The following is a 26,202-nucleotide window of genomic DNA, read 5'->3' on the forward strand; positions in this document are numbered from 1 at the left end:
ACCTAATTTGTTTCAAAATCTTCACATACATAGGTACTTGCGCATGGCATGGGAATCACAATTGTTGTGGAGGAAATGAAGAATATCTTGTTATTTGGCTGCTACCATCCATGTTCTTTCAGATTAAACATTGGCATGAGTGTTTCTCTACGCAACGAATATATTAGATCAAGCATCATATCATGGACACCATGAGACTTTTCTGCCTTGATAGTGATGTCTGCAGGTTGGATGCTGCTTCTGTTTATGAGCTCATTCAAGGAACTCTCCTAGCTCAAATGGGTCAATTTCATGTTTACATGATAGATGATACACAATCTTCAGCTATCCATCTCCATATGAACTGGTCCCGCTTAATTTTGTAATCTTCTGGATATATGCTTACATATAATAAATGATGTGAAGGTAGATCATAGAACAACAACATAATCTTTAGTCTTAAATGAATTATGATAGACTAGATATAGAACATAATAGGAACCACACAAACAACAACGGTATGGCAAAGTAGCAAAGAAATGGTAAAAGAAAGTTCTTGACTTGTAGATTATTTCAAAGTGATAATCTAGAGTCAAGCTTGTTGGGGATCGTAGCAGAAATTAAAAAAATTCTACGCATCACCAAGATCAATCTATGGAGTATTCTAGCAACGAGAGGGATAGGAGTGCATCTACATACCCTTGTAGATCGCGAGCGGAAGCGTTCAAGAGAACGGGGTTGATGGAGTCGTACTCGTCGTGATCCAAATCACCGATGACCAAGTGCCGAACGGACAGCACCTCCGCGTTCAATACACGTACGGTTGGGGAAGAAGTCTCCTCCTTCTTGATCCAGCAAGGGGGGAGGAGAGGTTGATGGAGATCCAGCAGCACGACGGCGTGGTGGTGGAAGCAGCGGGGATCTCGGCAGGGTTTCGCCAAGCTCAGCGAGAGGGAGAGGTGTTACGGGAGGGAGAGGGAGGCGCCAGGGGCTAGGGTGCGGCTGCCCTCTCTCCCCCCACTATATATAGGGGTCCAGGGGGCGCCGGCCCCTCCAGATCTCATCTAGATGGGGGGGGGGGGTGGCGGCGGCCAAGGGGGTGGCTTGCCCCCCAAGCCAAGTGGGGCGCCCCCACCCCTAGGGTTTCCAACCCTAGGCGCAGGGGGAGGCCCAAGGGGGGTGCACCAGCCCACCAGGGGCTGGTTCCCCTCCCACTTCAGCCCATGGGGCCCTCCGGGATAGGTGGCCCCACCCGGTGGACCCCCGGGACCCTTCCGGTGGTCCCGGTACAATACCGGTGACCCCCGAAACTAGACTTCCTATATACAATTCTTCACCTCCGGACCATTACGGAACTCCTCGTGACGTCCGGGATCTCATCCGGGACTCCTAACAACATTGGGGTTACCGCATACTAATATCTCTACAACCCTAGCGTCACTGAACCTTAAGTGTGTAGACCCTACGGGTTCGGGAGACACGCAGACATGACGGAGATGACTCTCCGGTCAATAACCAACAGCGGGATCTGGATACCCATGTTGGCTCCCACACGCTCCTCGATGATCTCATCGGATGAACCACAATGTCGAGGATTCAATCAATCCCGTATACAATTCCCTTTGTCAATCGGTACGTTACTTGCCCGAGACTCGATTGTCGGTATCCCAATACCTCGTTCAATCTCGTTACCGGCAAGTCACTTTACTCGTACCGTAATGCATGATCCCGTGACCAAACACTTGGTCACATTGAGCTCATTATGATGATGCATTACCGAGTGGGCCCAGAGATACCTCTCCGTCATACGGAGTGACAAATCCCAGTCCCGATTCATGCCAACCCAACAGACACTTTCGGAGATACCCATAGTGCACCTTTATATATAGCCACCCAGTTACGTTGTGACGTTTGGCATACCCAAAGCACTCCTACGGTATCCGGGAGTTGCACAATCTCATGGTCTAAGGAAATGATACTTGACATTGGAAAAGCTCTAGCAAACGAACTACACGATCTTTGTGCTATGCTTAGGATTGGGTCTTGTCCATCACATCATTCTTCTAATGATGTGATCCCGTTATCAATGACATCCAATGTCCATAGTCAGGAAACCATGACTATCTGTTGATCAACGAGCTAGTCAACTAGAGGCTCACTAGGGACGTGTTGTGGTCTATGTATTCATACATGTATTACGATTTTCAGATAACACAATTATAGCATGAACAATAGACAATTATCATGAACAAGGAAATATAATAATAACCATTTTATTATTGCCTCTAGGGCATATTTCCAACAAAGCTTCTTTTACTACTAGTTTTGATCTACCATGTCATCTATAGGATTAGCTATTATATCTAAGCATGTGTTTAGAAGATCAAGCAAGGTCACTAGATATGTAAGTGGATAGCTGAATGATTTGTTTATCATGAGAAGTAAGAGGTTAACCTATTTGAGCTCGGTGATAGAGTTATTTAATGAGATCATAAATAGAAGCATGATTCAACCAATTGACATCAATGTTGATGAAGGCGTGGAAAAATCTTATCGTATACATGATATGATGATTGATCCCATATGTTTTTGCGAAGTGAAGAAAACTACTTGCATGACATTGAGTGAAGGCAATCTATCCAAAGGCAAGATTTGAAGCTTATCCATCCGAAAGAGCAAGGCGGATATAACCACCGTCAACAGCAGCAAGGTCACAAGTGAGCTCTCTTGCAATATCCATGTGCTATTGTTGATCCAGTGTCGCTTATGCTGAGCGTTCATGTTGTACATCTGTTAGATTTAGAATATTGTGTTGAATGCTTCCATTCTTGCCAATTGAGATGGCAAGACTCAAGAACACTACGTTTGCCATGGTGTTTTGATTTGTCTTCTGCAACAAAATGAAGCTCTCATTGTAGTTGTACCCACTTATGCCTAAAAGCTGCTATCACTTCTGTCGGAGTCAAGAACCACCAAGTTTTTGCGGCGCCTCCTGCATCCTGCTAATAATGAACTTCCTTCTCTATTTCTTTCTTTAGTAAGGAATAGTTATGTACTTATGATGTATGCCTGTGGTAGAATCAAGTACTCTACCATGTCTAGGGCGTAGGTGGTAAGGGAAGGATGGAGGGGGACGTGGTGAGGAACGGGCGCGCCGGCGGCAGGGCGCCGTCGCGAGCTAGGAGAAGGGCGGCGGCGGTTAGGGCTGTTGGCGGCTAGGGTTTCCGGCTCCTCAGGGAGCCGGGCAATAGGAGATAATATTCTTCTTATTGCTTGATCTCAAAAGAGTCTTACAACTTATATTTATAACCTAGATAACTTGCACACGAATTAACCTAAGATAACTTGTGGGCTGAGATTGCCCGATGGGCCTTCCATATGACAGGCCGGACATAACACTTCTCCCCGCCTGCACAAACAGCTCGTCCTCGAGCTGTAAGGTGGGGAAGCGCTTGTTGAACTCCTCGAGGTAATCAACCAGCGTCAAACACCTTCTCGACATCTGGGGCGGCCAGGTCGGCGGCGACGGCGTCCTCCGGAATGTAGTCTGCCACCTCCAGGTAGAAGAGTCGCGGGCAGGCGTGGCCGGGCTTGTAGGGTTCGTCGCAGTTGAAGCACAACCCTTGGCGGCAACGCTCGAGTATCTCGGCTGGGGTGAGCCGGCAGAACGGGCGCGCCGCGGTCGCGGCGAGAGGTGCCGCGGAAGCCTTCACAGGCCGACCCGGTGCAGAATCCGGCGAAGGTAGTGAGCCAGCGGCCCGGAACGGTGAGTCCTGCTGAATGGCCACCGCGCGGCGCTCGAATGCACGGGCATAGTACATGGCCGTCTGGAGATCGGGGGGATCCCGTAGCTCGACGTCCACGCGAATATTGTCTGGCAGACCGCCCACAAATAACTCGGTGCGCTGAGTCGCGGAGACGCCCGACGCGTGGCATGCCAGGGCCTGAAAGCGGTCGGCGTAGTCCTACACCGTGGATGTGAAGGGTAAGCGGCCGAGGGCCGCCAGTCGGCTCCCGCGGATCGGAGGCCCGAAGCGGAGGAGATAGAGCTCCCGGAAGCGCTCCCATGGTGGCATGCCGCCCTCGTCCTGCTCGAGGGCGTAGTACCAGGTCTGCGCCGCGCCTCGAAGATGATAGGACGCGAGCCAGGTACGATCCGAAGCGAGCGTCCGCTGCCCTCGAAAGAACTGCTCGCACTGGTTGAGCCAGTTGAGGGGGTCCTCCGTGCCCTCGTAGGTGGCGAAGTCCAGTTTGGCGAAGCGAGGGGGTGTTGGCCCGCCGTGCCCGAGGGCGGCCGCAGTCGCCGGCAGCGCGTACGCCTGGTCGAAAAGTGCCGGGGCGTACGTCGCCGAGCTGGAGGGGTGATCAAACCGCAGGGAGGGCGTCGGGTGTTCCGGCGTCGTGGAGTATACCGGGCCCGGAGACGAGCCGGTCGCCCATGCGGGGATCAGCGAAGGTGACAGTGGAAACTGCACCTGGTGCAGGGGCCGACCCGTGGCCCTAGACGCGGGTGGTGGTGCTGTCGATGGTGGTGGCGCCTGGTGGAGCTGCTGCACCGGCGCCTGCGTCGTGGGGGCCGACGGTGGTGCCGGGAGAAACTGCTGGGTCGGGCCCCCCAGCGGCGCGATGGAGGCCGACCACGCTGGCCAAGGCTGTCCCGCGGCGGAGTAGTGCGGCAGCAGCAGCGGCGGCTGGGGCGCCCCTCCGTAGGGCGCCTGGAAGGCCGGTGCGGCCCACTGGAGCGGCGGCGGCCCGTAGGCGGTGGTGGCGGCGCTCGGTGGCGGGGGCTGGTTCCCGGCGAGGTAGAGGGTAATGCCCCTGACCGCCTGGACAAGCTCCCGCAGGGTGCTCGACACCTCCTCGGGCGAGAGGATCGGGGGCGGATCCGCCGTGGTGGTGATGGGCGTGGGCGCGGTGGTGGTGGTGGTGCCGGACGTGATCGCCGTCTTCGGCGTGGAAGTGGCCGGCGGCAGCGAGAGCGGGGCGGAGGAGGATGGCAGCGGCGGTGGTGATGGAGGGAGCGACATGATCGGCCTGGTGTCTCTGAATACCAAATTGGTAGAATCAAGTACTCTACCAGGTCTAGGGCGTAGGTGGTAAGGGAAGGATGGAGGGGGACGTGGCGAGGAACGGGCGCGCCGGCGGCAGGGCGCCGTCGCGAGTTAGGAGAAGGGCGGCGGCGGTTAGGGCTGTTGGCGGCTAGGGTTTCCGGCTCCTCAGGGAGCCGGGCAATAGGAGATAATATTCTTCTTATTGCTTGATCTGAAAAGAGTTTTACAACTTATATTTATAACCTAGATAACTTGCACACGAATTAACCTAAGATAACTTGTGGACTAAGATTGCCCGACGGGCCTTCCATATGACAGGCCGGACATAACAGCCTGGCTGGTTAATTTTCCGTCAGTTCAACAACCATTAAGTTTGTAGGGTGCTCCCGTGCATTTTTGCCCTTTATGAACCACTAGTTCTTGCGTACTGGTTTGCTTGCTCTCCTGCACTTTTCTCCACTCCTTAGTTTGTGACAGTTTTTTTCAGACTGGCAAACTAAAAAGTCGTGTTCAGTTTGTATTATTTTCCAAGGTTTCATCTTCTATTTGTCATGCTGATTTGATCCAATAAACGGTGATGTCGGCAGTGTAATTTTGATGTGCCGTCTTAGGACCTGGATTGAGTACATGTTTCTATTAGAGTATTACTGGAACTTGACTTGTCATCTCATCTCACGTGCACCTTCGCTGTCATTTACTCTAGTAGAAGTATTGGCTGGCCCTGAACTGATGCAACACTTCCTGGATGAGAGACTGAGATTGGATGTGCCCTCAACTCAAATGGCTCTTTGATCTCTATACAGGGGTAGAAATCATGCGATGTTTTAGTTTGCTATTTTGCGACCAAATTGTATGGTGCCGCAGACAAATAAGAGTCGTCTACTAGCAACTTGATATGATAAATTCATAGAAGCATCCTGTTCAGGTCCCCCCCCTCAGACTTGTTCTTGTTAGCGTGTGATTATTCTTGCCACGTTCAAGCTATGTTGATAGGCTGCTTTGACCGAGATGTAGATGCAGATGCAAACCGTGTCATTCACGGTCGTTGTTTCCACAGATATATCCAACTGAAGTATGTTTAATTTGCACAAGAGAATGAGCATCAGTGACCATGTCTGCAAGCGCCGCGGCCGTAGGCAATCTGAGCGTCCGGCCGGGCCATGCACATTTCTTTCTTTACAAGTGCCATTTTCATTCAATAATCCATTGGAGAGATTTGAGGAATTGATCTTATCACAACCATACTTGGAGTGGGTTAAATGGGTACGCATGGTGGTGCCTAATTTGATTAATCCCACAGAGGTGTCAGACCGTCTAATGCAAACTAATGCATCTTCTCAGAGTCATCTCTAGGCAATGCGAACTAAACTAGTGCACATGCTCAGAGGCATACTTAGATCGCAACATACGATTTCACAAGTGCCAAAGAAACGGGCAGGCGTTTAAACATTGCATGGGTGGAGTAATTAACTAGAGTTGCTCACACGTACACATGGCCTAGGGAGCAAGAGGAATCTCTCCTCGCATTTCTCTTTGGCGTGACAGCACGCGAGTAAAGTGCGTGCATGGAGACCAGTGACACGGTGTAATTTAACCCGTTACTGCAGTCGAAGTGGCATCCAAGGGCATTTTTCGCCCATCTCAAGATCGCATTGAGCTTGAGCCTCCTCTTTAACACTCTTTCGCTTCATTTTTAGGACAGCCGAACAAACATTGCTAGGGATCCTTCCTACTAACCATGTCACAATAGTAGAGCTCTCTCTTCCGCCCAAAGCAATACCACAAACGTGTGTAGTGAGGTCGAGCCATGGAGATTGCCATGGGGGCCATCAGCCCTCTACTCCCAAGGCTCACCAATCTGCTTGTCGGCGAGTTCACCCTGGAGAAGCGGGTGAAGAAAGGAATCGAGTCTCTCATCACAGAGCTCACATTGATGCACTCTGCCCTCCGCACGGTGGCCAAGGTGCGCCACCAGATGAGCTCGGCGAGGGGGTCAAGATTTGGGCAGAAAAGGTGAAGGAGTTGTCCTACCAAATGGAGGACATCGTTGACACCTTCATGGTGCATGTGCAGGATGGTGGTGAGCCAGCCAACCCAAAGAATAGAGTCAAGAAGTTACTCAAGAAGACCATCAAATTATTCAAGAAGGGCAAGAATCTCCATCGAATATCCGAAGCTCTAGAAGAAGCGGTTGGTCAGGCTAAAGAATTGGCTGAGCTATGTCAAAGGTACGAGCTTGTGCATGCCACCGGTGCTGGTGCAAGCATTGACCCTCGTGTCATGACTCTATACAAAGATGTCACAGACCTTGTTGGCATTGAAGATACACGGGATGAATTGATCAACATGTTGATCAAGGGTGATGATTGGCTGAACCATCCACAGAAGACGGTCTCTATTGTTGGGTTTGGCGGCTTAGGCAAGACAACTCTTGCCAAAGCAGCATATGACAAGATCAAAGGGCAATTTGATTGTGGAGCATTTGTTACAGTTTCTCAGAATCCCGACATGAAAACAATCTTGAAGGATATTCTCTTTGAGCTTGATAACGACAAGTATACAAAGATTTATGATGAAGTAAGGGATGAAACACATCTCATTGACGAGATCATTAGATTTCTTAATGACAAGAGGTATCCTTCATTTTCCTATTACATACCAGTAGGCATTTTCTTCAAGTAAAATCACGAAACATTTGCCTTAGTATATATATGTGTTTTGATAGCAATCTTTGATCCACTCTATATAGTTCCATATACTTTCTATATAGACATTTTTGAGTATAATTGATGAAGTTTCACTTGGATATCATTTAATAATAGTCTCCTTGCATATGTATCTTCACCGATCAATTTTTTAACTGACTCTTGAGAGCATCTATGCAGGTACCTCATTGTAATTGATGACATATGGGATAAAAAGGTGTGGGAAATAATCAAGTGTGCATTTTTCAAGAAAAGTATCGGCAGTCGGCTAATAACAACAACTCGTATTGTCAGTGTGTCTAAAGCATGTTGTTCATCTAGTGATGACATTTACAGAATGAGAGCTCTTTCCAATGATGTAGCAAGAAGACTCTTCTATAAAAGAGTATTTTCTCATGAAAAAGAATGTCCTCATAAATTTGTGCAAGTATCCGAAGATATCTTGAAGAAATGTGGAGGGATACCACTAGCCATTATTACTATAGCAAGTCTTCTTGCTAGCAATTGTCGAATAAAAACAAAGTATCGGTGGCATGGTTTGCTCAACTCCATTGGTAGAGGACTTACAGAAGATCCCGATGTTGAGGAGATGAAGAAGATATTATTATTCAGCTATTATGATCTTCCTTCATATCTCAAGCCTTGTTTGTTATATCTGAGTATCTTTCCAGAAGATCACAAGATTGTGAGAGATGAGCTTATATGGAGGTGGATCGCGGAAGGGTTTATTTGCAATGAAACACATGAAGCTAGTTTATATGAGCTCGGTGAGTGCTATTTTAATGAGCTTATAAATAGAAACATGGTCCAGGCAGTAGACATCGATGGAGAGGGAAGGGCAGAAGCTTGTCGTGTGCATGACATGGTGCTTGACATCATATGTTCCTTGTCAAGTGAAGAAAACTTTGTCACTATATTGGATGGTACTAAGAGAAAACTGCCCAACCCGCAAAGCAAGGTTCGCAGATTATCCATCCATAAGAGCAACACAGATGTGGCTACCACCAACATAGCACAAGCGAGGTCTGTTACTGTTTTTGGAAATAATGCTGGTCACCAAATGCCGCTTGTTTCAAGTTCTAAAGGGCTGCGTGTGATGGCTTTAGAAGGCTGTACCATTTCGGATATTGGGCACGTGGACAATTTGTTACACTTGAGGTACCTAGGGCTAAGAGGTACATGTGTTGAAGAATTTCCGGTGGATATAGGAAAGCTGCATTTTCTGCAAACACTGGACTTGAGAGGAACTAAAAATATATGTGAATTGCCATCAAGCATTGTTTGGTTAAGGAATCTAATGTGCCTATATACTGATTGGTGGATGAAGCTTCCATCTGGGATTGCTAGCCTGACGTCCCTAGAAGTGCTATACAGACCATGGTTTTCACTTTCAGTGAGATTTCGATGAAATTCATTGAATTTCAGTAATTTCAGTCGACACTGAAATATTATGTTTCAGCCAAAATATTTCAGCAATTTCAGTATAGAACAACAATTCCAATATTTTTCAAAATATTTTTTAAAAAAATTCAAATTTTTAATTGAATTCAAGTGAATATTTCGATCATTTGGCTGAAATGGAAACTGAAATCACTGAAATTCATTGAATTTCAGTGATTTCGGTTGGTGCTGAAATTTTTCTGAAACTGAAATTGAAAACCATGATACAGACTGAATATTGGCGATGATGACCTACACATGGTGAAAGAGGTGTGCCATCTGATCAAGTTGAAGGTGCTCGTGATTGAATGGCATTGTAGTCCTCTTGATGAAAGCATGGGAAAAACTTTGGCGAAATGCCTAAGTAATTTGCATAGGTTGGAAAGACTATGTATTCTAGGTGGAGCATTGGATTTCTTGCAGGAAGGCTGGGTGCCCCCTCCACAGCTCCGCAAATTAGAGTTTTACGTATATGGCGCCGCTTTCGAAACACTGCCTTCATTTATTAACCCGACATTTCTTCCTCTCCTCTCCTACCTTGTGATATCGGTGTTTGAACTGCGACCAGAGGATATTCAGCTTCTTGGGATGCTGCCCACTCTTCGTTATCTCTGGTTCAATGTGGATATCACCAAGAGCTTATCAAGAAAGGGCGTCACAATAATTTCCAGCTCTGGTTGTTCCGCTTTCTGCTTCAGTTCCGCAGTGAAGATGTTCCTTACCTCTGATGCCTTCCCATGTGTGACCAACTTATCCTTCATTCATATTCCTGTGATGCCGTCAGCATTCCCTCGAGGAGCCGCCCCAAGGCTTAAACACCTTCAGTTTCCCTTCCCGGCTAAGTGGATCAGCCGTGACGACATGGATTTGGGCATGGGGCACCTCCCTTCCCTCGAGATCGTTGAGGTCTGCCTTCACCGTACTGAATCCAGCGATTCAGAGGTGAAGGAAGCAGAGGCTGCGCTGAGGGCTGCAGCGAGTGACCATCCCAACTGCCCGGACCTTCGTATCCTCCTTCCCTGAGGGCACATCGGTCGGAGAAGGTACACAACTGCACCTCGAGGCATCATGCATGCGCTTCTTCCCATCCCTGTGCTGTGATCCACCACGTGGCAAATTAAATGTTCATTCCTCTCTCTATTTCTCAATTTCAGTCGGAGGAACATGCCGAAGCTGCAGGCGCTGAGGTTTGTGTTTCGCCGATTGTTCAGATTTCCTTTTTCATCCAGCAAGTGTTTAGCATTCATCTTCCTTCTTCTCTTTTCAATTTCAGATCAAGGGCTCGAGCCATCAAAATACTGCAGACAGGTACCATTCCGCAGCATCTCCTTTACCATGTTTTATTCTGCTAGCAAGTTCAATAAGAGCTTACGTGGCCGTCTGCTTCAAGTTCAAAGAAAAATGCAATGTGAATTTCGCCTTGGTTACTTATGGTGCGTAGGTGGCACAGATTAGCAAAGCAAATTCACCACTACTGTAGCATATAATTTTCCATTTTCCTATACTTGAGTGAACTCTGTTTTTGTTTCTGGAACATTCAACTGAGACATTGACATGTAATTCTTTCACATCGCAGTAGAGCTCATAAATTTCGATGACATGGACTCGACCGTGCAAGAGCCTCCGACTCCCGTCCTGCTTCCGCTCCAACCAAAGACAGTCTAGAGGACTGCGTCTGTGTTCACCTTGCCGTCTGATCCGTCTTCCTCCAGCAACGAGATGAAGCTCTCAATCTGTCCACTAATGTCTGAATCTTCTTCTTGCTTCCGTCCAGCGATTCAAGAACCAGCGTCTGAGTACTGCTGGGTTGTTTATCTACTTTAACCACTCACTGCATTGCTTTGTTCCTAGCAGGTAGCAGCTAGCTGCAAACTCATTTTTATTCGAGACACGTCAACATTCAGTTCGTGAAATTTCAGTATGTTTGTATCGCTTGGTCCTTGTTTTCTCTGTCTCTATGTATTTGTCATGCTGGTTCATCAAATAGTTTCATCAAACAAATCGGGAGTTCAGCTGTGTTGTTTCAATGTACCAATCTGTATCATCATCTACTTCTTTGAGTAGAACTTGGACTTGCTATTGCATCCGAACATTTTTCAGACCAGAGAGGGGTTCAATGTACACATTATTTATTTTAAAGTTTTTCCTAACACTGTTTAATTTCATCATAAAGCATGAAGATAGTATCCCAGGAGTAGTTGCGAACGGCCTGCACTCCGACTTGCCGCCCTTAAGGTGGTCATCAGCTCTGTAACCCCCAGGTAAGGCGAAAGCAGCACCAAAAGCCATTGTTGTAATTAATACTAAGCCAAGGCCGAGAAATTGTGTTGAGTTTGATATTACCGCGTCAATCTTATCATCAGATTGGGTACTAGGTCCTTTTTTCATGATATCCCGCCGACAAATATGAAGTGTAGCATCGGCAGATATTAGAGCTTGTTGTATCAAAATCCGCGAGTGCTGCAGATCAGAAAAAAAGAAACAATATCAACTTATCAACTTCCTATTTTTTTCTCTGAATCTAGAAAATAAAGTACTGAATGAAAGGAATGGAAGTAGTTTACCAGTAGGCAGTACAACCCTGTGGGAGTACTGCTAACTGAAATTTCTCGCCGGGTATGTTGCTTGTTTTTTGGTAGATTCAAATCTACTTCTTTGTTTGCGAAGAGACAAGCGAAACTCCACCAATCCCCAACCTCCACAGCTAGATGTAGTGCAGTGTTTCCTTCATTATCTTGCTTGTTCATAATTGATGAAAACATGGGTGTCTGGCAGGCATACCGAACTATATCATATCTTTTCTTCATGACAGCAACATGGAGAAAAGTTCTCCCACGGGTGTCACGTAGGCTGGCGCAACCTGGACACTTTAAAAGTAAGATGATGAGAGATGAAAGTCTCCCTGCTAAAGCAGCGACATGTATGGGGAATGATCCTTCCTCATCCGGTTGATATGCTGAATATGCATCTGCCTCCAATATTTGCATGGTAAGGTCCATTGGTGTTTCCACTACGTTCAGAAAACTTGTAATACTAGTCCCGTTTACCACTGGCACGGCATATTGGGGAAGCATACCACGTGTGCCCGTTTCTAATGATACCGCAAAGTGTAGAGGTGTGTTTCCAAGTTGATCTCGCTTTTTAGTAAGCTCCTTGTTCCAGTTCATTAGTAATTCTGTCATATCTGCAATTTGGTCCTCTCTGTGTCAAACAGTGAAATATGCAAAAAGCCGTGTGAAAGGTACATTTGGATTGATCATGTAGAAGAGGAAAAGAATGCTCTAGCATATCTGACATGCTAAGTAAATACAATTATCTTACATTCAAAATGTTAAGTTGTATTGTACTCATATATACACCCTCCATCCCAAAATAAGTGTCGCAGATTTAATACTAAATTAGTACAAATTTTGTACTAGATCAACAACACTTATTTTGGGATGGAGGGAGTAGCAAATTAAATACAATCATTTTTATGATCACAACAGAGTGGCATAGAAGTCAGGTACCTCTGCTTCGAAGAACTGCGGCATGAAGAGCATTCTGTCCATCTGGCCCGGAGTATGACAACTTCTTGTCTCTCTCGTAGAGCTCCCGCGCAATTTCTTCATGTCGCAGAGAGACGGCGAGGAACAACGGCGAGGTTCCGTTCTCCGGAACGCGAGCGAGGAACGGGTCCGCCGTCATCAGCTCAGCCACCGTGAGCATGTGACCAGCGCGGATGGCCTCATGCAGGGCTGTCTCCCCGAGCTCGTTCTGCATCCTCACCAGCGTCTCCACCCTCCCATCTTCACCGGCGACTTCTTCCCCTCTGGCCAGCTCAATGAGGAGAGCGGCCATCGGGGCATGACCGGCTCTAGCGGCGCAGTGCAACGGCGTCCTGCCGCCGCTGTTGCGTGCGCCCAAGAGGTGTGGTGCCTTGTCGTAGACCGCCCTGGCTTTCATCTGGTACCCGTAGGCTGCTACGATGTGGAGTGCGGAGTCCCCGTCTGGGGTTACCCCTTCCAGGAGCAAGGACGACGCTGCTGAGCGCCCGGGGCGGTCGATGTCGACGACGACCTCAATAGGCACGTTGGCCGCTCCTCCGTTCAGAAGGTTCGTCAGTTCCCGGCAGCTGCCATGCATGGCACGCCACCTCCAGCAGCTCGGGATGCATGGTATTGGTAGTTGCGTTTGCCATAGCAGTCATGCTGCCGGTTTGTTGTGTGTGTGTGTCACCAAAGTGACGACTCTAGGTGAGGAATTGCACAAAGGCGATCATAATGAGGAGAATCTTTATGCTTGACTTGGGTTGCAAGGCCTTATTATTTGCATCAGCCAACACGCAACGAATAGGCAGCAAAAAAGTATCAGTTCGGCTCTGGTATGGTCGTTCTGATTAATGAAAATGGTATCTGATCCAGTAACAATGCATACAGCTTTCTTGGTAAAAATGCATGCTCTTTTATTTTCTTTGTTTGTATGTGATCCGTTTAACTCGAGCTGCAATTTTGCAGACAGTTGCGTCGAGTAGGAATTTCTTCTTTGCTTGATCCTAATGTGAACGCTCTCCACATTTTCTGTTTGTTGGTTCCTTACTAAGCTGACCGGTTGAACGCTCTTGACATTGATAGCTTGCTCAGCTTTAAAACAGTGGGCAGTCTGGCTCAGTATTAAAAAAGTACTAGTGTTTTTACTTCGACAATCCACATTTGTATATGTCTTACCTAAATTCTGGAATGCCAACAGAACTGCAATGTGATTTTCACCTTAGTTACTTATGGTGAATAAGCACATAGGATCAGTAGTTACTTTTGCTTGCCACGTACAAGGTCTCCTATTTTTGGAAAAGACAAGGTCTCATATAATGTGGTACAGATTAGCAAGCAACCCACTACCGTAGTAATATGTGCAACTTCTCTAGTTGGATGAACTATGTTTTCTTCTTCTATAACATTTAACTGAGCAATTCACATGGGGCATTGCAGTTAGCACATTGCATTAATAAATTTCGTCGACATGTACTCAGTTGTGCGTGCCTCCATCTCCGGTGCAACTTCTTTTCCAACCAATACAGTCGAGCACATTGCGTTTGCCATGCCATTTGTTTATTTGAAACAGCTTTCTTTCGGACTCGATGTTTATTCCAGACTCATAAACTATGATGTCAGAGTTCAGTTCGTACTATGGTCTCAAGTTAATCTTCTATTTCTCACTGTGTCATGAAGTAAATCATATGCTGTAACGCACACTACCGGAATCGCACCCTATGCCGACGGCCCTGGCCGTCGGCATAGCCCTGACTGGCCGTCGGGACAGGCCTATGCCGACGGCTCCCGTCGGCATAGGGCCGTCGGCAACATATCCGTCGGCATAGAAAGGCCGTCGGCATAGGACCTATCCCGACTGTGTCCGTACATGTATGCCGACGGCCCCGGCCGTCGGCAACGTTACCTCCTAACAGCGGCCGCCGTCAAGTTCTGACCAACACCTGCTCGCCACGTGGCAGGTCTACGCCAACGGCCTAGCCGTCGGCTTAGTTTGAAACTATGCCGTCGGCATAGACGTGCCACGTGGCGAGCAGGCGTCACCCCTGGGGCAGGTCTATGCCGACGGCCTGGCCGTCGGCATAGGTTCAAACTAAGCCGACGACCAGGCCGTCGGCATAGACCTGCCACGTGGCAGCAACTGGGCTCTCCTAGGGCAGGGCTATGCCGACAGCCTGGCCGTCGGCTTAGTTTGAAACTATGCCGATGGCTAGGCTTGCCGCGTGTCAGCCACTGGGAGCTCACGCCAGCTCTATGCCGACGGCCTAGCCATCGGCATAGCTTCTGCCTGTTTTTTTTTCTTTTTTCTGTTTTGTTTCAGCTCAATTCATTTGAATATATACAACATATATAAGGATCATACAGCAATATATGCATCACATAACAATAAGGAGCAGCATCACACAACAAATTCAGGATCACACATCATAAGAAGCATCACAAAGCATAAACATATAAGTATCATCACCACCAAAGCATATAAGAATCTCACAAACAACAATAAGAAACATCACTAGCATATAAGTATCATCACCACCAAGACAGCCACAATGTGACCCAAAGGCTTAAGCGCCAGGACGTCGATCACCGCGGAGGTCGTCACCGCCAAGACCGCCAAAGCCCAGGTCGTCACTGCTAGCGGCAGCGCTACCGCCAAGACCGCCTCCGCCTCCGCCTCCGCCTCCACCTCCGTGGATCGGAGTGGTCGGGCTCCGTGTCTCGGGAGTGCTGCGAAGACCACCGCCAACGGTAGATCCACCTGTTCCCTGGATGTTGAAAAGACATATTAACGGGATATATGACTGTGTTGAAAGGCATGGCATGCTTTGGGTGAATAGATTGGGGATGAACTAACCGGCGAGGGGCTAGCGTTCTGTGCCACAAACTCCTCAAAAGTCAGCAGCACTGGTTGTGCTGGCTGCAACTGAGGACACCTGCCGGCCGCCATTTCCTGAAAAGCCTGCTGCATCTGGCGATCCCTCTGCACTTGGTGTTCATAAAGCCTCTCATGCCACGCCATGGTCTCCTGGCGTGTGTACTCCAGGTAGGCCTGCGGTATGACATGATGAAACTCATAAAACTACTAAATGCGGAAAATAAAGTGAGCAATGAAGATAAGAGAGAAAATACTTACGGATTGTTGCTCCTGAAAGAGGGACTGTGCACTGGTCACTGGCTGGCTCGTGCGCTGGCTCAGGCTCGGGTCGATCCGACGGAGCTGTGTGTAGGAGATAGTAGGAGTGATCACAGCATCGAGAACCGCCTCCCGACCGTGCTCCTTGGGCCCCATGCTCACCACCGCCCCCTCGTCCAGATCCGCCGCAATGGGGTCAGGTGTGTCAGGATGTAACTTCAGATACGCTTCGGAGTAGGACTTCTTCCTCCCCGCAGTCTTCTTGCCGTAGTACTTGGGCTCGCCAGGCTTGGAGTCCTTCCGCGTATGGGCGATCTCCCACGCCTGCATGTGTGAGAGTGGCCGCTTCAGTTTCTCCTCCTGCACCACCAAACAGAGGTTAGTCATACATAAGAAAGTGATGGTAAATAGAAGAAGAAGAATGTTTAATGGGATTAGTCATACATTAACTGCCTTGTGGAGATAGTGGTTTCGGTTTCCCTGAGCATGTACTCCCTCCTTCCCTCGATTAGCCTTATTTTAGATTCTCATAGTCGCCCAGGCTCCAGCCTCATCACACCAAAGATCCACCAATGCCGCCCAGGACTCGTCTTTTCCATAACACCAATTTGGACACACCTACATAATAAAAGCATAATGACATGTCAACACGAAACGGTGAAATGTACCACAAGGTAATGAAAGCATAATGAAAAATCTTTTATACTTACCGCCAAGAACTGGGGCCTCTCCACGGTAATGCCCATCCTCCGCGCTTCTTCCTTGGTCATCTTCACACCAAGAACGTCGTGGTAGTATGTCGAGATGGCCACATGGCGCACCTCGTACTGCATCTGGCGGGCCTTCTTCTTGCATTGGCGCAACACGATCTGGTTCGCTCTGGCCCTGTGCTCCGGAAGAACTCAATAGAATTTCTACAATCATGCATGAAACAAGAATGGAAGAAGCCATGAGTTAAATCATTCATGAAACTAGAATGGACTTGTGCTTCTGAAGAGAACTCACCCAGAAAGTAGCGATCACGGCCTTGGCATGGGTCTCATGGTCCGCATGGAGGGCCGCTTCCCAGTGGTCCCAGCTCGTGGCCAAAACCCGACGGTCCGGCTGCCTGACTGGATCCGGACAGTACAACCCCGGCCAGTATAACTTCAGCAAGACGGTGATCAGGCCGTTGGGAATACGGACCCCTTTAGAATATATCCAGTTGCTGCAAAAGAATGAACTATTAGCATGTGACAAGAAAAATAAATAACAACCGGAATAAGCATGTGACAAGCAAAATAATGAAATTATTACAAAGTGGCACTTACTCTTTCCCCGTGGACTCAATGAGCCACTTCTGCTCCTCAGTAGTAGGAACCTGCTTTGGTAGCTTTGCGTTACCACGCAGCCACCCCTTGTTGTCAACCCCCTTCCCGTCACCACCATCATCCCTGCCACCACCCTCCTCCTCGCGTGCCTCCCCCTCACCACCCTCCTCCTCGCCTGCCTCCCCCTCCCCAACCTCCTCCTCGCCTGCCTCCTCCTCCACCTCCTCCTCCTCCTCCACCTCCTCGTCCTCCTCCTCCCTAGAGGGTACCTCACTAGAGGAGGGCCTCGAAGACAACACCCCTAAGTCGGTGAGGGTGCGCTCTTTCTGGCCGCGACCCCCTGTAGTGGCTCTCCCCCCACCACCTTGCCCTCTAGAGGCTCTCCCCCTGCCCCTCCTCCTCTAGGGGCACCTCTCCCTCGACCTCCCTATGAGGAGTCATCGTCAAGTAGCCAAGGGGGAGGATTACGTGCTCGACCACTCCGACTAGGCAGGCCACCCGAGAGTCGCACCCGGCCTCATACATGCGGGGTGGAGTGGGGTAGCATGTCCGAAGAGGCGGCACGCGTCTCCGGGGTGTGCCCCCCTCACGGACGGTGCCGCCGCCGGCACCTAGAGGGGGGGAAACGGACGCGTCGGGTCTACACGGAGGGGATCTTGCTGTAGGTCTGGCCCGGATGTTGCTCCAAAGTGTTCCTATGGACTGACCTCACACAACCGGGTGGAGAGGTCCACTGGTCAAAGCCCGTCCGTGCAAAGTCAAAGGGCTAGATCCCGTGGTCAAACGCTACAGGGTTAGGCAGGACGGGGGCCCTGGGAGGGTGTAGCAATGCCACCGGAGCGTCGCCCCGGGCCCTCATACATGCAGGGTGGCGTGGTGGCATGTCCGAAGAGGCGGCACGCGTCTCCGGGGTGTGGCCCCCCTCACGGACGGCGATGACACGGTAGTAGTGAAGGAAATATGCCCTAGAGGCAATAACAAAGTTATTATTTATTTCCTTATAATCATGATAAATGTTTCTTATTCATGCTAGAATTGTATTAACGGGAAACATAATACATGTGTGAATACATAGACAAACAAAGTGTCACTAGTATGCCTCTACTTGACTAGCTCGTTAATCAAAGATGGTTATGTTTCCTAACCATGAACAATGAGTTGTTATTTGATTAACGAGGTCACATCATTGGTTGAATAATCTGATTGACATGACCCGTTCCATTAGCTTAGCACCCGATAATTTAGTATGTTGCTATTGCTTTTCTTCATGACTTATACATGTTCCTATGACTATGAGATTATGCAACTCCCGTTTGCCGGAGGAACACTTTGGGTGCTACCAAACGTCACAACGTAACTAGGTGATTATAAAGGAGCATTACAGGTGTCTCCAAAGGTAGATGTTGGGTTGGCGTATTTCGAGATTAGGATTTGTCACTCCGATTGTCGGAGAGGTATCTCTGGGCCCTCTCGGTAATACACATCACATAAGCCTTGCAAGCATTACAACTAATATGGTAGTTGTGAGATGATGTATTACGGAACGAGTAAAGAGACTTACCGATAACGAGATTGAACTAGGTATTGGATACCGACGATCGAATCTCGGGCAAGTAACATACCGATGACAAAAGGAACAACGTATGTTGTTATGCGGTCTGACCGATAAAGATCTTCGTAGAATATGTAGGAGCCAATATGGGCATCCAGGTCCCTCTATTGGTTATTGACCGGAGACATGTCTCGGTCATGTCTACATTGTTCTCGAACCCGTAGGGTCCGCACGCTTAAGGTTACGATGACAGTTATATTATGAGTTTATGCATTTTTGATGTACCGAAGGTTGTTCGGAGTCCCGGATGTGATCACGGACATGACGAGGAGTCTCGAAATGGTCGAGACGTAAAGATTGATATATTGGAAGCCTATGTTTGGATATCGGAAGTGTTCCGGGTGAAATCGGGATTTTACCGGAATACCGGGAGGGTTACCGGAACCCCCCGGGAGCTATATGGGCCATAGTGGGCCTTGGTGGAAAAGAGAAGGGGCTGCCCTAGATGGGCTGTGCGCCTCCCCCTTCCCCTAGTCCTATTAGGACTAGGAGAGGTGGCCGACCCCCTCCTCCTCTTTTCCCCCTCCGCGTATCCTATTCCGACTAGGATTGGGGGGGGGGAATCCTACTCCTAGAGGGAGTAGGACTCTCCTGCGCCTCCCTCCTTGGCCGGCCAGCCTCCCCCCCTCTACTCCTTTATATACGGAGGCAGGGGACACCTCTAGACACACAAGTTGATCCACGTGATCTATTCCTTAGCCGTGTGCGGTGCCCCCTGCCACCATATACCTCAATAATACTGTAGCGGAGTTTAGGCAAAGCCCTGCTGCAGTAGTACATCAAGATCGTCACCATGCCGTCGTGCTGACGGAACTCTTCCCTGACACTTTGCTGGATCGGAGTCCGGGGATCGTCATCGAGCTGAACATGTGCTCGAACTCGGAGGTGCCGTAGTTTCGGTGCTTGATCGGTTGGATCGTGAAGACATACGACTACTTCCTCTACGTTGTGTGGTCGCTTCCGCAGTCGGTCTGCGTTGGTACGTAGACAACACTCTCCCCTCTCGTTGCTATGCATCACATGATCTTGCGTGTGCGTAGGAAAATTTTTGAAATTACTACGAAACCCAACAAGTAGACGTTCTGCGGAAACAATGCGGCGTGAATATTATTAAATACTCGGAGCGCGATAAAATCATGAGTTATTTACATGACGTGGGCACATGTGCTATAGGACCGATGGTAATTTTTTTCATAATTTTTCTTGATGGAGAAGTATCTGAACACTTCCCTCTACGCGGATTTCTCTTCGCGCGTCTACGACTGTGGCTGGCGGCCTCCGGGGGCTAGCATGCCGCCAAATCTTGCGTAGGCGGCCTCTCCCAAGTCTGGAAGTGTTGTGGCGGTTGCAAACGCCCGGCATGCGTCTCCGGGGTATGCCCCCCCTCACGGACGGCGCCGCCGCCGACACCTGGAGGGGGGAACGGACGTGTCGGATCTACACGGAGGGGATCTTGCTGTGGGTCTGGCCCGAATGTTGCTCCAAAGTGTTCCTATGGGCTGATCTCACACAACCGGGTGGAGAGGTCCACTGGTCAAAGCCCGTCCGTGCAAAGTCAAAGGGCTAGATCCCGTGGTCAAACGCTATAGGGTTAGGCGGGACGGGGGCCCTGGGGGGTAGCAATGCCACCAGAGCGCCGCCCCGGGCCCTCATACATGTCGGGTGGTGTGGTGCCATGTCCGAAGAGGTGGCACGCGTCTCCGGGGTGTGGCCCCCCTCACGGACTGCGATGACACTGTAGTAGACGTTCTGCGGTAACGATGCGGCATGAATAATATTAAATACTCGGAGCGCGATAAAATCATGAGTTATTTACACGACGTGGGCACATGTGCTATAGGACCGATGGTAATTTTTTTTCATAATTTTTCGTGATGGAGAAGTATCTGAACACTTCCCTCTACGCGGATTGCTCTTCGCGCGTCTACGACTATGGCCGGCGGCCTCCGGGGGCTAGCATGCCGCCAAATCTTGCGTAGACAGCCTCTCACAAGTCTGGAAGTGTTGTGGCGGTTGAAAACGCCCGCCACGCGTCTCCGGGGTGTGCCCCCTCACGGACGGCGCCGCCGCCGGCACCTGGAGGGGGGGGGGAACGGACGCGTCGGGTCTACACGGAGGGGATCTTGCTGTGGGTCTGGCCCGGATGTTGCTCCAAAGTGTTCCTATGGGCTGATCTCACACAACCGGGTGGAGAGGTCCACTGGTCAAAGCCCGTCCGTGCAAAGTCAAAGGGCTAGATCCCTTGGTCAAACGCTACACGGTTAGGTGGGACGGAGGCCCTGGGGGGGGGGGGGGGTAGCAATGCCTGGAGCATCGCCCCGGGCCCTCATACATGCGGGGTGGTGTGGAGGCATGTCCGAAGAGGCGGCACGCGTCTCCGGAGTGTGGCCCCCCTCACGGACGGCGATGACACGGTTGTAGACGTTCTGCGGTAACAATGCGGTGTGAATATTATTAAATACTCAGAGCGTGATAAAATCATGAGTTATTTACACGACGTGGGCACATGTGCTATAGGACCGCTGGTAATTTTTTTCATAATTTTTCGTGATGGAGAAGTATCTGAACACTTCCCTCTACGCGGATTGCTCTTCGCGCGTCTACGACTGTGGTTGGCGGCCTCCGGGGGCTAGCATGCCGCCAAATCTTGCGTAGGCGGCCTCTCACAAGTCAGGAAGTGTTGTGGTGGTTGCAAACGCCCGGCACGCGTCTCTAGGGTGTGCCCCTCCTCACGGACGGCGCCGCCGCCGGCACCTGGAGGGGGGGAAACGGATGCGTCGGGTCTACACGGAGGGGATCTTGCTGTGGGTCTATCCCGAATGTTGCTGCAAAGTGTTCCTATGGGCTGACCTCACACAACCGGGTGGAGAGGTCCACTGGTCAAAGCCCGTCCGTGCAAAGTCAAAGGGCTAGATCCCGTGGTCAAACGCTATAGGGTTAGGCGGGACGGGGGGCCTGGGGGTAGCAATGCCACCGGAGCGTCGCTCTGGGCCCTCATACATGCGGGGTGGTGTGGTGGCATGTCCGAAGAGGCGGCACGCGTCTTCGGGGTGTGGTCCCCCTCACGGACGGCGCCGCCGCCGGCACCTGGAGGGGGGAAACGGACGCGTCAGGTCTACGCGAAGGGGATCTTACTGTGGCTTTGGCCCGGATGTTGCTCCAAAGTGTTCCTATGGGCTGACCTAACATAACCGGGTTGATAGTTACACTGGTCAAAGCCCGTCCATGCAAACTCAAAGGGCTAGATCCCGTGGTCAAACGCTACAGGGTTAGGCGGGACGGGGGCTCTGGGGGGTAGCAATGCCACCGGAGCGTCGCACCGGGACCTCATACATGCCGTACGGTGTGGTGGTATGTACGAAGAGGTGGCAGGCGTCTCCGGGGTGTGGCCCCCCTCACGGACGGCGATGACACGGTAGTAGATGTTCTACGGTAATGATGCGGCGTGAATATTATTAAATACTCGGAGCGCGATAAAATCATGAGTTATTTACAAGACGTGGGCACATGTGTTATAGGACCGATGGTAATTTTTTCATAATTTTTCGTAATGGAGAAGTATCTGAACACTTCCCTCTACGCGGATTGCTCTTCGCGCGTCTACGACTGTGGCCGGCGGCCTCCGGGGGCTAGCATGCCGCCAAATCTTGCGTAGGCGGTCTCTCACAAGTCTGGAAGTGTTGTGGCGGTTGCAAACGCCCGGCACGCGGCTCCGGGGAGTGCCCCCCTCACGTGCGTCGCTGCTGGCGGCGGCAGCGACGCCCGTGAGGGGGGCACTCCCCGGAGCCGCGTGCCGGGTGCCTGCGCCTGCCACCATGCTTCCACAACCGTAGGAGGGCCCACCGCAACGCCTGGCGGCATTTCTACCCCCCCTCCCCCAGGTACCCCGTCCCATCTAACCCTGACACAGACGACCGCTGGGTCTAGCCCTTTGACTTTCGCCGGACGGGGTTTGACCGGTGGACCTTTTCACCTGGTTGTCATAGTCCAGCCCATAGCTAGACCCCCCAACACCGTCCCGGCCCAACCCACCCCAAGATTCCCTCCGTGTCGGCCCGACGTGGCCGTTTCCCCCCTCTGTGACACGGTGGCAGCAACGCCCATGAGGGGGGCACACCCCGGAGCCGCATGTTGGGTGCCTGAGCCTACCACTACGCTTCCACAACCGTAGGAGGGCCCACTGCGACACCTCGCGACATTGCTACCCCCCAGGTACACCATCCCGTCTAACCCTGACACAGACGACCGCCGGGTCTAGCCCTTTGACTTCCGCCGGGCGGGGTTTGACCGGTGGACCTTTTCACCTGGTTGTCATAGCCCAGCCCATAGCTACACCCCCAACACAGTCCCGGCCCAACCCACCCCAAGATTCCCTCCGTGTCGGCCCGACGTTGCCGTTTCCCCCATCCGGGACACGGCGACAGCGATGTTGGAAATATGCCCTAGAGGCAATAATAAATTGGTTATTATTATATTTCCTTGTTCATGATAATCGTTTATTATCCATGCTAGAATTGTATTGATAGGAAACTCAGATACATGTGTGGATACATAGACAACACCATGTCCCTAGTAAGCCTCTAGTTGACTAGCTCGTTGATCAATAGATGGTTACGGTTTCCTGACCATGGACATTGGATGTCGTTGATAACGGGATCACATCATCAGGAGAATGATGTGATGGACAAGACCCAATCCTAAGCCTAGCACAAAGATCGTGTAGTTCGTATGCTAAAGCTTTTTCTAATGTCAAGTATCATTTCCTTAGACCATGAGATTGTGCAACTCCCGGATACCGTAGGAATACTTTGGGTGTGCCAAACGTCACAACGTAACTGGGTGGCTATAAAGGTACACTACAGGTATCTCCGAAAGTGTCTGTTGGGTTGGCACGAATCGAGACTGGGATTTGTCACTCCATGTGACGGAGAGGTATCTCTGGGCCCACTCGGTAGGACATCATCATAATGTGCACAATGTGATCAAGGAGTTGATCACGGGATGATGTGTTATGGAACGAGTAAAAGAGACTTGCCGGTAACGAGATTGAACAAGGTATCGGGATACCGACGATCGAATCTCGGGCAAGTACAATATCGCTAGACAAAGGGAATTGAATACGGGATTGATCGAATCCTCGACATCGTGGTTCATCCGATGAGATCATCGTGGTGAAGGAAATATGCCCTAGAGGCAACAATAAAGTTATTATTTATTTCCTTATATCATGATAAATGTTTATTATTCATGCTAGAATTGTATTAACCGGAAACATAATACATGTGTGAATACATAGACAAACAGAGTGTCACTAGTATGCCTCTACTTGACTAACTCGTTAATCAAAGATGGTTACGTTTCCTAACCATGAACAAAGAGTTGTTATTTGATTAACGAGGTCACATCATTAGTTGAATGATCTGATTGACATGACCCATTCCATTAGCTTAGCACCCGATCGTTTAGTATGTTGCTATTGCTTTTCTTCATGACTTATACATGTTCCTATGACTATGAGATTATGCAACTCCCGTTTACCGGAGGAACACTTTGTGTGCTACCAAACTTCATAACGTAAATGGGTGATTATAAAGGAGCTCTACAGGTGTCTCCAATGGTAGATGTTGGGTTGGCGTATTTCGAGATTAGGATTTGTCACTCCGATTGTCGGAGAGGTATCTCTGGGCCCTCTCGGTAATGCACATCACATAAGCCTTGCAAGCATTATAACTAATATGTTAGTTGTGAGATGATGTATTACGGAACGAGTAAAGAGACTTGCCGGTACCGAGATTGAACTAGGTATTGGATACCGACGATCGAATCTCGGGCAAGTAACATACCGATGACAAAGGGAACAACGTATGTTGTTATGCGGTCCGACCGATAAAGATCTTCGTAGAATATGTAGGAGCCAATATGGGCATCCAGGTCCCGCTATTGGTTATTGACCGGAGACGTGTCTCGGTCATGTCTACATTGTTCTCGAACCCGTAGGGTCCGCACGCTTAAGGTTACGATGACAGTTATATTATGAGTTTATGCATTTTGATGTACCAAAGGTTGTTCGGAGTCCCGGATGTGATCATGGACATGACGAGGAGTCTCGAAATGATCAAGACATAAAGATTGATATATTGGAAGCCTATGTTTGGATATCGGAAGTGTTCCGGGTGAAATCGGGATTTTACCGGAGTATCGGGAGGTTACTGGAACCCCCCGGGAGCTATATGGGCCTTAGTGGGCTTTAGTGGAAAGGAGAAAGGGGCAGCCCAAGGTGGCTGTGCGCCTCCCCCCTTCCCCTAGTCCTATTAGGACTAGGAGAGGTGGCCGGCCCCCTCTCTCTCTTTCCCCCCTCAAGGAATCCTATTCCAACTAGGATTGGGGGGGAATCCTACTCCCAGAAGGAGTAGGACTCTCCTGGCGCGCCCCTTGTGGCCGGCCAGCCTCCCCCCCTTTGGTCCTTTATATACTGAGGTAGAGGCACCCTAGAACACACAAGTTGATCCACGTGATCTATTCCTTAGCCGTGTGCGGTGCCCCCAGCCACCATATTCCTCTATAATACTGTAGCAGAGTTTAGGCGAAGCCCTGCTGCTGTAGTGCATCAAGATCGTCACCACGCCGTCGTGCTGGCGGAACTCTTCCCCGACACTTTGCTGGATCGGAGTCCGGGGATCGTCATCGAGCTGAACGTGTGCTCGAACTCGGAGGTGCCGTAGTTTCGGTGCTTGATCGGTTGGATCGTGAAGACGTACGACTACTTCCTCTACGTTGTGTGATTGCTTCCGCAGTCGGTCTGCGTTGGTACGTAGACAACACTCTCCCCTCTCGTTGCTATACATCACATGATCTTGCGTGTGCGTAGGAATTTTTTTGAAATTACTGCGAAACCCAACAGTGGCATCCGAGCCTAGGTTATTTATGTTGATGTTATATGCACGAGTAGAACACAAGTGAGTTGTGGGCGATATAAGTCATACTGCCTACCAGCATGTCATACTTTGGTTCGGCGGCATTGTTGGACGAGACGACCCGGACCAACATTACGCGTACGCTTACGCGAGACCGGTTCCCCCGACGTGCTTTGCACATAGGTGGCTTGCGGGCGACTGTCTCTCCAACTTTAGTTGAACCAAGTGTGGCTACGCCTGGTCCTTCCGAAGGTTAAAACGGAGTCTATTTGACAAACTATAGTTGTGGTTTTGATGCGTATGTGAGATTGGTTCTTGCTTAAGCCCGTAGCAGCCACGTAAAACTTGCAACAACAAAGTAGAGGACGTCTAACTTGTTTTTGCAGGGCATGTTGTGATGTGATATGGTTAAGGCATGATGCTGAATTTTATTGTATGAGATGATCATGTTTTGTAACCGAGTTATCGGCAACTGGCAGGAGCCATATGGTTGTCGCTTTATTGTATGCAATGGAATTGCGATGTAATGCT

At 49.8% G+C, this 26,202-nt stretch overlaps 1 protein-coding gene and 2 pseudogenes across 2 annotated transcripts; 1 reads left to right on the top strand and 2 right to left on the bottom strand.

Annotated features, from left to right (window-relative positions):
* The first annotated feature begins 6,709 nt into the window (after positions 1–6,709).
* Positions 6,710–10,475, top strand: LOC125547215 (disease resistance protein RGA5-like; annotated as a pseudogene). The gene is made up of 3 exons (XR_015599941.1): positions 6,710–7,663; positions 7,916–9,115; positions 9,406–10,475. The product of XR_015599941.1 is annotated as a disease resistance protein RGA5-like (transcript).
* Positions 10,476–11,129: 654 nt separating this feature from the next.
* Positions 11,130–13,364, bottom strand: LOC125547216 (protein ACCELERATED CELL DEATH 6-like; annotated as a pseudogene).
* A 1,902-nt stretch (positions 13,365–15,266) lies between these two features.
* Positions 15,267–22,574, bottom strand: LOC147981685 (uncharacterized). Its single transcript, XM_087516049.1, has 6 exons — positions 22,490–22,574; positions 17,972–18,067; positions 16,001–16,233; positions 15,836–15,964; positions 15,557–15,751; positions 15,267–15,467 (listed from the first exon to the last, which is right to left on the bottom strand). Exons 1-6 carry the CDS (start codon positions 22,572–22,574, stop codon positions 15,267–15,269), a joined length of 939 nt encoding a protein of 312 aa, XP_087372175.1.
* Between the last annotated feature and the right edge of the window lie 3,628 nt (positions 22,575–26,202).

The sequence above is a fragment of the Triticum urartu genome, chromosome 3A (assembly GCF_056163025.1).
Source record: "Triticum urartu cultivar PI428250 chromosome 3A, HENAU_Tu73, whole genome shotgun sequence".
In the NCBI taxonomy this organism is placed as follows: Eukaryota; Viridiplantae; Streptophyta; class Magnoliopsida; order Poales; family Poaceae; genus Triticum; species Triticum urartu.

Excerpts from the sequence above, each read along its gene's own strand:
- LOC147981685 (XM_087516049.1), bottom strand. The coding sequence starts at position 22,574 with ATGGTGGCAGGCGCAGGCACCCGGCACGCGGCTCCGGGGAGTGCCCCC. Across the intron at positions 16,234-17,971 it reads GCGACGCTCCGGTGGCATTG|CTTTCTTATGTATGACTAAC; the intron begins CTACACCCTCCC and ends TATTTACCATCA. Across the intron at positions 15,965-16,000 it reads CGGATCTGGACGAGGGGGCG|GCGGTTCTCGATGCTGTGAT; the intron begins GTGGTGAGCATG and ends CACGGTCGGGAG.